Source organism: Callorhinchus milii, unplaced genomic scaffold (genome assembly GCF_018977255.1).
Source record: "Callorhinchus milii isolate IMCB2004 unplaced genomic scaffold, IMCB_Cmil_1.0 Scaffold3, whole genome shotgun sequence".
Lineage (NCBI taxonomy): Eukaryota > Metazoa > Chordata > Chondrichthyes > Chimaeriformes > Callorhinchidae > Callorhinchus > Callorhinchus milii.
This window is the reverse complement of record NW_024704744.1, coordinates 34,644,463-34,657,027: the sequence shown is the minus strand read 5'-3', so window position 1 is coordinate 34,657,027 and position 12,565 is coordinate 34,644,463. Positions and strand designations below refer to the sequence as shown.

The following is a 12,565-nucleotide window of genomic DNA, read 5'->3' as shown; positions in this document are numbered from 1 at the left end:
ATTCTCCAGAATATAGAAGAATTAGAGGGGATCTTATAGAAACCTATAAGATCATCAAAGGGCATGATAGAGTAGATAGAGGGAGATTGTTTCCCCTGGTTGGAGAAACTAAAACCAGGCGTCACAACCTTAAAATCAGAGGCCAGCCCTTTCGCACTGAGTTGAGGAAGAACTTCAATGGGTGGTGAATGTTTGGAACTCGCTACCCCAAAAGGCTGTTGACGCTCAGTCCTTGAACATATTCAAGACTGAGATAGATAGATTTCTTATTGCAAAAGGGATATAGGGATAAGGCAGGTCAGGTTATTAGCTGGAGTTAGATTAGAAGATCAGCCATGATTGAATGGCAGGGCAGGCTCGAAGGGCCGAATGGCCTACTCCTGCTCCTACATGTTATTTTGTTATGTTATGAATGGCCTACTCCTGTTTCTATGTTCCTATGTTTCTAGAGAGATTTTAGAGACAGGGAAACTGGGGAGTGGGGGGCTGCTCAGTGGTTAGAACACTCGCCTTGCAAGCGGAAGACCTGGGTTCGATTCCCGACAGGGCAAAATGTTGGGCAAGTTTCCTTACTCCGCACACCTCTGTTTAGTAATTGTCGAGAAAAATATATTATTTGTCATTTTCTAATCATCTCAGGAATTGTAACCACTGGATCCACACATCCAAATTTTCCCTTCTATTTGGAGAGCTATAAAGTGGCTTTCAGCAAAGATCGTAAAAAGTGGAAAACTTATAAAGAAAGTCACAGTGGTGTTGAAAAGGTAAGCATGTTCACCTAACTTCAGGCTAGACTCCTTAGTTGGTTATAGCTGTGTAACCAGTTTGTCATTTTCTCTTGCTTCAGTATTGTCTTTCAATAAAAAAAATTATTACTTCTACTAATGAGGAATGGTTCTAAGGTATTTCATTTTTTATTTTTCAAACAGTTTTCAAATCATCTCATTATTGTGAGGCAAATGATGATGTTGTCAGCCACAGCTTTCCAACATTACTATGAGCTATGGCATATATAACAATAGATTCTAAAAGTAGTGTCTTTAAGCCTCTATGCCTTACACAAAATAAGTTTTATTTGCAGTCGAACCAAAGATTCATGATACCAATTAAACTAGTAAACAATACACTGACACAAACCTGTTGGTGTTTAGTTCCATGTTATATTGCCAGAGCTATCCACGTGTTCCTACTTAGGGAACTGTATTGGAGGAGGAAAGAAAGTGTAATTCCACGGCAAATTAAACACCAAAATCCACCACTGCTTAAAGCTAATCTGATTTCTAGCAATCATCCTTCTAGAATATTGGAAGCAATTCGATTAAAAGATATCATAAAAAGAATAGATCCATTGGTAAGAACAATACTGTTACACTGTGGAATCCTCTAGCTCAGTGGTTAGAGCACTCACCTTGCAAGAGAGAGACCTGGGTTCAATTCCCAGCAGGACGAAACCTTGGGTAAGTTTCCTTACTCTACGTGCCTGATAATAATCCTTCAAGAAAAAAAATAATAAATTGTTCACTTCAATCCACGACTGTTTGTGAGACACTGCTGTGCCCAATTGGCTGCCGTGTTTCACCCACAACTATACAGTCAATTCACTTTACAGTATATTCTGTGAAGTGTTTTAAGATGTCTAGAAGACGTGAATAGCACTATATCAAATGTAAGGGTTATTATTATTATTAACACCTGCTTTCTTAGAAATATTTTTAATAGGAGCTTGCTGAACAAATTAAATTAACAAATGAAGGCTCCGACATATCACTGGGCTGGCAAGTGTTGTGGAGTCCTGTAGCATATTGGTTGGAGCACTCCCCTTGCAAGCGAGAGGACCTGGGTTCGATTCCCGGCCAGGCGGAGCAGAATGTTAGTCAAATTTCCTCACTCCACACACCTCTGTTTACCTAGTAGTAAGTAGAAATCTGGTTTATCAGTCGATTGGCGGATTTTTGGAGATAATAATCTTTTCAAAAATATAAATAAATAAAATAATTTGGTCACTCAATCCACGACTGTTTGTGGGACACTTCTGTGCACAATTGACTGCCGAGTTTTGCCCACGAAACATAGTCAGTTCACTTTACAGTATACTCTGAAGCGCTTTGAGATGTCTCGAAGACATGACAAGGTGCTTTATCAAATACAAGGATGATTATTATTATTAAAAATTGCTCCTTAGTGGAGATGACCAGTAGTTATGTTAGCTGAGGTATATTATGGAATTTGGGCACATTTCAGGTAAGAATAATTTACAGTTGAGTATATTTGGTTGATATATAGATTTTTTTCGTGTTGATAATAATTCAGTCCAGTTAAGGTTTGAAATACGGGCTCAGCTCAATGAGTTTCATAATTTGAATATTTATCAAAATGTGTCATATGATTCATAGATGAGAAGGAATTTATGCCACCTTAGTTTGTTGTTATGAGGTATTTAATTTTTCAAGGTTTGAGTAGCACGCGTAAAGAGATGGCCACTCGAATGAGATAATACATAGCAACTGGGAAGCCATAATTCAACACAAGTCATCATCTCATCGGAAAGTGGAAAATAATATGAGTATAATAACTGAGCAGAATTTCCACTCATGATCCGAGTTACGCACATAAGGGTATGATTACCGTGCTTAATGCAACTCATGGATTTACTACGTCATTACTTATATATTGCAGGTGTTTGACGGTAATACAAATTACCGCCAATTAACACGCAACAACTTCATTCCTGCCACAGTCGGCCGTTACATGCGTGTAATTCCACAAAGATGGAAAAGGAGAATAGCCGTTAAAATGGAGCTAATCGGATGCCAGCAAGTGCGGTGTAAGTACTTCCATAGCCCATTTGGAAGAAATTTCTCATCCTCCAGTCTATAACTTTCACCTACCAATTACACTTGTACACTCTACTTGTAAATCCTATAATGCACTTTGAGATGTTTTATGGATGCGAGACATGATAAGGTGCAAGGATGATGATGATTGTCTGAACACTAAACTGAGTAGAATACTTTTGCAACTTTTTTAAAAAAAACTAAAGCCAGGTTTGGATAATAGTTGTAGCCCCATCAGTGTGTGATCAGGTTTTAATATGGAAACTGAGCAGTTGGGTCTGCAAACTGGTGTTTACCCACCTACCACCCCCCACCCACCTCAATATGAGGCAGTGACTCAGTGATTGCAGCACACCAAGAATTAAAGATAAGAGAGTAAGAATCGAGAAAGAAATTACAATTGTTGATTTAATTTCCATGGAATATTATTGCAACATACCTATTATTAATATGATGTACTTTTACTTCCAGCAATTACAAGCTACAAACCCCGCCCTACTCCACGTGCAGATATACTGGAAAAATATAGTGTGAACAACACCGACCCTATAGTTACAAAAGATAATAACCTGGGTAAGAAGTAATAATGCCACATTTGTTTTTAATTTATAAAATATATAGCAGTCACCCTATTACTGAATCCTGATCTGGTATTGAAACTTGTAAGAAACACACCAGTATTTTCAAATTATTTCTCTGTTTAAATGTTGGGAGTATGGTTTTCCTCTTACAGGCAGACAGATTGTTAAATCAACCAAAATAGATACTTGCTGCAGTTTCAAATTATCAAACTAGTGAAAGATTATGGGTAAAGACAAGCTACTGTTTTGCAGGATGTTTTTATAATCCTTAAAATTCAGAAATGTCGGTTAGAAATGAGTTTTGAGGAATATTTTTTGCATACACTAAAGCTATTTGCTGCTTCGTGACTAACTCATTAGTATTTACGCTGCTTCGAAAATAACTCATTAGTATTTACTTTAAATGTGTAGCTTATCCATTTTCACTTTCTCTCCAGGGCGAAAGCTTGCAGCCACAATGAGTCCAATTATAATTTTTGTAATCCTACTGATATTGGGCATCTGCATTTTCAGGAATTTAACAAAGTAAGTTAACAGTGCTAGTACGTTTTAAACACATTTTTTGCACAATTTATACTTTTATTAATCAGTTCTAAGCACCACAGAATGGGCAAGTAAATTGTTCACTTTTGTACATATCCAATCATCCGTTAAGGGCAGGGTGTTCTGGTTCACATGACCTTGCTTACCTTTCTCTTTCATTTGCTTCAGTTATTTCAGTGGTTAACATTTTGAACTGTATATACTCTAGCATTTCTGTTTTGGTTATTTTAGGTTATTTACATATCACTAAGTTGCTCAAATATCTCACTTGCAAGCTGTTAAGTGTAAAGATTGTACCATTTATGGTCACTCACTCAAGGTATTTTGTTGCATCCAATTGAAGAAACCTTAGGGTAAATACTTTGGGGAATAGGGGAATTTTTACCTTATTATAGCACTGCAGGAATGCTATGATGATTAAATCACTTAAGGATACAACATCTTTGTATATTTTGATAGATGAAGGAGATTTTCCACACTTGACATGACCTGTCCACTTACCCTTGTGATAGTTTGTTTTTTGGCTGGACTATTACAACTGATGGTACACTGCCAAACAGGGCTTATGTTGGAAGAATGAATGCTAGGCACATACAACACTGAGATGGGCGTGAGATTGACTGTCTGCCATACATCAATTGCAGAAAGACCAGTACAGAAAAAGTTACTGGATCAAATAGTCACTTTTTGACTTTCCTGAGAATAAAAGGTTTACTATGATGGAAAAATGGTGCATTTTAAATTCCTAGTAAATGTTAAAAGAATTTACAGAAACGGTTCACCTTTTACCAGCATCTTGCAGTATTTCGTAGTGTAAGTTAGGTAGATGGTGTAGTGGATAGAACTGCAGTTTACAGACCAGGAGTTTAATGGTTTCAATCCCAATTTGTGCTGTATATGCTGGTCTCTCTCAACCAGGAGATTAAATTAGCCATAGATAAAAGAGTAAGGTTCCTTCTCATCGACCCTCTACAGCACCCTCAACTGGTTGTATGTGTGTCTGACAGCCAGATGGAGAGAGGTCAGGCTGTGACTCCCTCTACAGTCGGGGTGGCCTGGTGACACTCACTGGCAAGGCTCACACATGAGCAATGACCGTTTGAGCAACATACCAGAGGGCAACCAGCACCTGTGGAACCGCACCCAATAAGAGGAGGCCAGAGCAAGAGCGGAGGGGTTTGGGAAAAGATAGAGAAACATAATTAAACACACTACATTTAATAAAAAAAATGTGAAGTACTTTAAATTTACCAGGAGTGACTTGCTTAATTTCTTATTCCACACTGGTAGCCTTCTTTTGTGGTTGTCTGCTATCATAATTGGGTCCAAACTATGGGCATGAAATTGGTGCAATGTTCTCACGTATTTCATTCATTTCATGTATGGTGCTTTGACCCAACCCCGCGTGAAGGGTGCTATATAAATGCAAGGAGCTGTGCTACGTACCATGAAGCTTGCAGCAAATTTCTGATACCTGTTATCCACCAGTGAGGGCTCAAACCTGCGCTTATCAGTTGTCAAATGACCAACTCATGACTATCCTCCTTGGAAGGGTAGGGGGGAGATAAGCGGGTTCTGCTTGGAGCTGAGCTAATTTGAATCAAGAAAAGTATCAAGTGCATCAAATCCTTTGGATCAAAATTTTTAACTTAAGCTAAGGATGTTTTCTCCCCCAAACTGCAGAGTGGCTGTGAGGGCGGGAACACACCCTATTATCAAGTTTCCACTAATGCCACTTTGAACTGATCCCTAGAAGATGCATGAGAGTGACCCAGGGAGGATGAGGCCAATGAAGCCCAAAGATTCAAATTCAGAGATATCAAAGGTTATTCTAAGTCCTACTGCTCTGAAAGTGCAATAATAATTTAAATACTTTATTATACTACAATTTTCAATTCTATAGAAATTGGGAAGGTTATTAAAGTTGGAGCAAGAGGGTCCTGGTGAGACCCAAACAAGATAGCGGACTTTTAGCCAAAGGAAGTTACGGTCTATCAAAGCCTTGATGTCTGACAGGTAGTCAGAACAGCATGAGTTTGTAATTAAGGTCAAGGAAAAGTAGTGTCCTTGGCTACATATAGAAACATCGCAGTGGATGTTGCCAAAGGAAGCCAACAGATATGAAATAGGAGAGGACTAAGAGTGAAACGCTGGGCTACGTCTTACAGATGACTATAGCGAGGGTGGAGGGGAATTGGAAACTGTTAAAGAAAGTGTAGTGAAGGCAAAACACAGATGAAAGTGAACCCAAGATAGTGCATTGTCACTGAGAGGCGAGCCAAAGAGGAGAAATGGAAAATTATACTGGTAAAGAGTATCTAAATCAACTGACAGGACTGAGTAGATCAGAGAATTCTGGTCACAAGCTGATAAGATTTCATTTGTGACTTTAACTGTGGGCAGGTCAAAAGCCAGACTGGAGGGATCCAAATATACATTGATAGACGTAGCAACATAATTGGAGGTGATATATTCCAGTATTTTAGAGAGAAAGGGCAAATTAGAGAGAGGACGATAGTTTCAGACTGTAAGAGGGATGCAGATGATTTTTTAAGAAAGAGTGATTTTGATAGGATGAAATACAGAGCTGCACATTGTACTGCTCTTACAACTTACAAACTTTGACTAGTTAAATCACAGGGTATTCCACTGCCTCCATGACTAACTATTTGTCTTCTACCATTTTCATCAGCTTTTGTAGTCATGACTATCTGAGTAGAAGCCCCCTCAGCCTACAATTATACTTTTGGCCTAATTATTGGAAGTTTTGTAGATGGTGTTTTGGATCCTGGATTGGGACCTTTCAATGTCACCTTTACAAGATAAAATAATAATCTTTACATTTGGTATAGTACATTTCACATCAGGAGGATGTTTCAAGGCCCTTGACAAGATATACTAAAAAGTGTAGTGACCATGTATTTTGTAGGTGAAATGACAACCAAATCAATCGACAAAGTGGTAACTAAAAGCCTGATTCCACAATCAAAAACAGCCAGGTCTACTAAGCGGGATTTTCAGCTGTTTTGGGACATCACACAATACAATACACACTTGTATAGCACCTTTCACATTGGGAGAATATCCCTAAGTGCTTCACATTTCTGGCTGGGCACTGGAGCTGAGTGTGGGAATTAGGGGGCTGCAAGGGGAAAAGATAACCGATAGCACAGACAAATAGGTATGTATCAGAAATACCTTGAAAGAGGGAAGGGATTAGGTCAGTGGGACCTGGGAGTGGAGTTCCAGAGAGAGGGTGCCCATTGGCTGAAAGCCTGTAGAGCAGAGTGTGTGGGGGACATAGAATAGCTCAGTGTCGGCCGAGCAAAGGGCCATTATTCAAAAGTTAGATATTTTTTCAAACATATTTTAATAGTGCTCCTTAAATTATTAACATGTTTAGGAATACTGCAGTTTTAACCTCAAAAGAGCTTAGGCGGTGGCCTGGATTTAGTTATGACACTCTTGCCTCTGGGTCAGAAGATTCTTTAAGCCTTACATTGAATATTTGAGCTAACAATGCAGGGCTGGTGCTGCATTGTTAGAGGTGTCATCTTTCAGATGGGACATAAAACTGAAGTGGAAGTTAAATATCCTTTTCCACGGTTTGAAAAGAGAGGGTTTCTCCCGGTGTTCTGGCCAACATTCTCTAAACAAAATAGATCATTTACTTCAAGACTGTACAGAAATTGGCTGCCACGTTCACATACAAATACACAGTCACTACACCTAACAGAAAAGTTGTGAAATGCTTTGAGATATTTTTCGATGTTATTGGTATAATTTCAACTGCGAGTATTATTATTGAAAGGATGAAATACAAAGCTGCACATTGTGCTGCACAAATTCGCTTAGAGTGAGATTGCACTTTGGAACCCATTCATTGAACATGCACATAGCTGATTCTCAGGCACCAGCCAGCATTTCACACTAAAATATTCAACTTCTGGTTCATTATCCAGTTTGTTAGGATGTTATTGGCATCCTTTCGCAATTTGCTGTGTAAAATAGGAGATGACATGGGCAGTGACTTAATGACCCGTAAGTTGGCCATTTTTAGATTCTAAAAAAAGTTGACCTTCTTGCAATCAGGATGCAAATGGCACTTCCCACTTTATGGTCGTACAAAACAAAAAGAATACCCACAAAATACAGTCAGTCATACCACTTTATAGTATATCCTTTGAAACACTTTGAAACATCTCAACAATGTGTTAAGGCGCTATATGAAATGCAAGGATTATTATTTTATTAACAAGAACCACAAATTGCATTTAGATAGCTCCTTTCTTGTCAGGAGGACATCTCAAGACTCTAGGTGACATCACAGTGAGCCAGAAGTTTCCTTTTTTTCATTTAGCATGGGAACTGGCTGGTAATGTACTGTATTCCACTTAATGGCAGTGAATTCAAATTGCATGTTTGTGGTATCTGTCTGCTGTTATATTCAGTTGTCTAATGCTACATTAATTTTGCAGCAAGAAGACTGAAGAATCATTTGGCACTTCCAGTCCTCCAAAATCAGGTTAGTTGTGTAATGTGATAGCCTTTGTATATTAAAGCTCCATTTATTTCACAAGCCAGTGAGTTTCAAAGTATCATAATCTAATATGAATGAATCATCAATAAATATTGCTTTAAAGTTTGTTAAAGAACACATTTTTGCCACAATTCTAGCTTGATATGTACAGTATACCATCTTTAGAAATTGCTGCAGTGATCTGAACAGTTCACTAATTCACCAGCCGTCGCTTGTTCCTCCATGCCATTCCAGCTCGGAGGAAGAAGAAAGTAAGATTTAAAGTGAGAAAGATGTTGCAGAACGATGCCAGATTCAAAGAAATGTTTCTCTCAGGTTGACTATTCTTACCAGACAGATTCTGATTTGACAGTATCCATTTTCTTATCAACCACAGAGCAAGTGCAACTTCAGCTAGAAAATGTAAGCTACATCTGGCATACTATTGCCAAAGCAGTAGCACTTCATTGAAACCCTGTCTGCCTGTCCGTGTGGATGTTGAAGATCCCATGGCATTATTCAAAAACTGAAGGGAATTTCTCCCATTGTCCTGGTCAGCAATCCCCCAAATAAAAATTGGTCACTCACTCCATGGCTGTTTGTGGGATATTGCTATTTGTGGAATTGGCTATGCCATGTTCGCCTACAGAATTCACACAGTCCACTTTACAGTATATCCAGTGAAGATCAACATTAAATATTTGGCAAGTCAATTTACAGGGAAGAAGTGATAGACACGGATCCAGTCTTAGGTTAGAGGATAAATGAAGCTGGAATCTCTTCTGATAAGGAACATTTCAATGACTGCCTTTCATAATTCCTCAATATTGAATGTGTCTTGATTACTAGATTTTATGACTCATTTTCCCCTTCATTGAATGCTGAGGTCAATAAAGCTTCCTTTATCCTCTGAGCTGAGACAAGCTACAAGGTTTGATTCTTTTGACCTTAGAAATGAAGCAGGGAGACATTCAGAAATACATTTCAACAAGAAATATCATAGCTTCTCCATTATGTAGTCCATAGACCTCTCATTAAATGAAATGTAGTTTGTCTTGAGCCAAATACATCAGCCTACAAGAGCTTACAGCTAATACAGTCAATTCACTTTACAGTATATTCTATGAAGCGCTTTGAGAGTCTCAAAGATGTTATAATGATTATGTCCCAAATTAGGGAGGATGAACTTATTTCTTCCCACTTTTTGACCATTTGTAGGACTATAGGAGATGCAGTTTCTTGATTTTCCTTGCTAAGAAAGTTTCTCCATTTATTTGTTGCCTAATAATAATAATCCTTGAATTTGGGATAGTGCCTTTTTGCGTCAAGGAGGACGTTGCAAAGTATTTCACAGAATATATTGTAAAGGATCGTGACTATTTTGTAGTTGAATGCAACAGCTAATTTGTGCAAGGCAATGTTCCACAAACAACCATGGAGTGAATGAGCACATTTTTTTGGGGGGTGGGCTGGTATTATTGGCCAGGACATTGGGGAAATCTCCCTTCTGTTTTCACATAGTGCCAAGGGATTTTTAAAGTCTACCTGAACAGGCAGGCAGAGCCTTGGTTTAACGTCTCATTCAAAGGACAACATCTCCAACAATGCAGCAATCCCCAGTCAGTCTACACAACTTCCAAGTCCCAACGTGGAGTTTCAACCCACAAGACTCAGAGGCAGGAGTGCTCCCATGTGAACCAGCCTGAAACATAAAGAGTTCATCTTTGTAAGAAATGACTTTTTAGTGTTATACATTCTGGGCCAGAGCAGACGTTTAAATATTTGTAGTGCTTTGGTAAGGCAAACCAAACTTTAATCTTCTTTTCATTTAATTGAGGATAAATTGAGTGGAGCATTCTTTTTTTTAAAATCTTCTACCTCAAAGTGAACTGTGACTTGATGCATTTTCTCAATTCAGTTTGTTGACTGTATGCCATATTTATTTATATTTTGGTTGCTGAACAAATTCATGTTCACATCATGATTTGACAGCTTTGTAATCGTGGAAATAACTGTGTGGCAGCAATTAATCCCTGGAGATGGGATGCTGAGTGTAAATTGAAGCTCCTCTTTCTCTGCATCTGCTGAATAATATGCCTATTGACTGACTATTCAGGCATGTATGAGGGATTTCTATTGTTGAAATCCATGAAAGCTACTGTGTACACACAATTTTACAATTATTAGCACTGTGGTTGCAAGGCGCTTTAGGAGATCATTTGTATACTATTAAGCTATAAGCTAATTAATAGTTGAATACTGGAATTTTTTCTCCTGTATGTGTGTGTGTGGTGGGGGAGTGAGGGGTTGTCTGGTTCCAAGGTGACATGTTTGGCAACATAATGCTGCAATTGAGTCAACACTCTGTGGCAGTCTCAGTAGTCTGGTTCCTGAGCCAGGTGGGCCCGCAGTATTCCAGGTTACTGATAATGACAGCACAGCCAGCCTGACTCATCAGCAGGACTTGGAAGGTAGATCCTGCCCCCAGCAGGGATTCTTCCCACTCTGCTCCTGTTAACCTTCCAAACCATAGCCATAATGTGTATGGTGGTCCTAGCTGGACACAAGCAGCAGAAAGCTTGACAGATGGTGCCCTAAATGGCAAACTACTTCAATAAAGGCATAAGAGCATGCCATTCCTTAGTCTAAGTCAGAAAGCAAAATGGTCAGACCTCAGCTCAACGTGCGAAAAACCGAGGCCCTCCTGATTGGCTCACGCCAGCGCCTCCGAACCTCAGGCGCTGACACCATCAGCATCCAAGGCTGCACTCTCCACCTCTCAAAGCCAGTCAGGAACCTCGGCGTTTTGTTCGACCCTGAGCTGTCCTTTCTCCCTCACATCCGCACCACAACTGGCACCGCCTTCCATCACCTCCGGAACATCACCAGACTACGGCATTACCTCACCCCTCACGCTGCTGAAACCCTAGTTCATGCCTTTATCACCTCAAGGCTGGACTATGGGAACTCTCTCCTCGCCGGCCTTCCCGCCACCTCCCTCCACAAGCTGCAGGTCATTCAGAACTCTGCAGCTCGTGTACTGTCCCGCACCAGGCTTCGGGACCACATCACTCCCACCCTCGCTCACCTCCACTGGCTCCCCATCCCCCAGAGGATCGATTCAAGATCCTCATCCTCACCTACAAGGCCATTCACGGCCTTGCTCCCTCCTACCTCTCCGACCTACTACCCCCTACCTACCTGCCCGTACCCTCCGTTCCTCTGGCTCCGGTCTGCTCCACGTCCCCCGCCCCAACCGCCCTACCATCGGTGGTCGGGCCTTCAGCCTCTCAGCCCCGAGGCTCTGGAACTCCATCCCCCAGTGCCTTCGCCGCTTCCTCCCTTTCCTCCTTCAAGGCCGGTCTCAAAACCTTTCTCTTTGACCGTGCCTTCAGCTCCCCTCTCGACTCTCTTCCCCCTCCTCGCTCCCTCCCTTCCCTCCCCTCACCCTGACCATTTCCCCCCTCCTCACTCCCTCCCTTCCCTCACCCTGACCATTTCCCCCCTGCTCGGGTCATGACCCAACTGTGCAGCGCCTTGGGACGTCCTCCTGACGTGAAAGGCGCTTTATAAATGGAATCTTGTTGTTGTTGTTGTTGTTGTTGTTGCTTGCCATAGACTTTTTTCTGACTTTGAAAAATAGTTGATTGTAATCCCTGAAAGCCTGCAAATTAGACTAATCAAATGGTTTGTTCATATATTTGCAAATAAGTCATAATTCACCTATTAAATCCAGTTTACTAAATATCACAAATATTGGCAAAATTATGAAGATTGTTAAATTAGCTTTGTGCTCTACAGAGTTACATGAGTGTGCAAGTCTATTGAAATATTAAATTTTGTTTTTAAGGATGCTGGAAACAGTTCAAATCATGCTTCGTAAGACCTCAGTTAACTGAATTTACTGTCAGTTACAGCCATGAAAAAGAGGCTTTGCAGAAGCTTGATGTTGTCCGGAGTGATTTATCAGGTAATTGAAATATTGTGAATTGATGTGTCTTAAAATGGACAAAGACAAAGACCCATCGTTTGACGTGTTCTTAAAGGGGTGATATGTCCCCATATAACATTACTAGTTATAGATATAG

At 40.1% G+C, this 12,565-nt stretch overlaps 1 protein-coding gene across 1 annotated transcript in view; it reads left to right on the top strand.

Moving 5' to 3' along the window:
- dcbld1 (discoidin, CUB and LCCL domain containing 1) overlaps positions 1-12,565 on the top strand; it is a 61,104-nt gene that overhangs the window by 46,386 nt on the left and 2,153 nt on the right. Inside the window, exons 9-14 of the mRNA XM_007899648.2 lie at positions 640-764; positions 2,677-2,824; positions 3,306-3,407; positions 3,853-3,940; positions 8,437-8,483; positions 12,328-12,447. Of these exons, the coding sequence (XP_007897839.1) occupies positions 640-764; positions 2,677-2,824; positions 3,306-3,407; positions 3,853-3,940; positions 8,437-8,483; positions 12,328-12,447 (630 nt within the window). The remainder of the gene's footprint in view (positions 1-639; positions 765-2,676; positions 2,825-3,305; positions 3,408-3,852; positions 3,941-8,436; positions 8,484-12,327; positions 12,448-12,565) is intronic.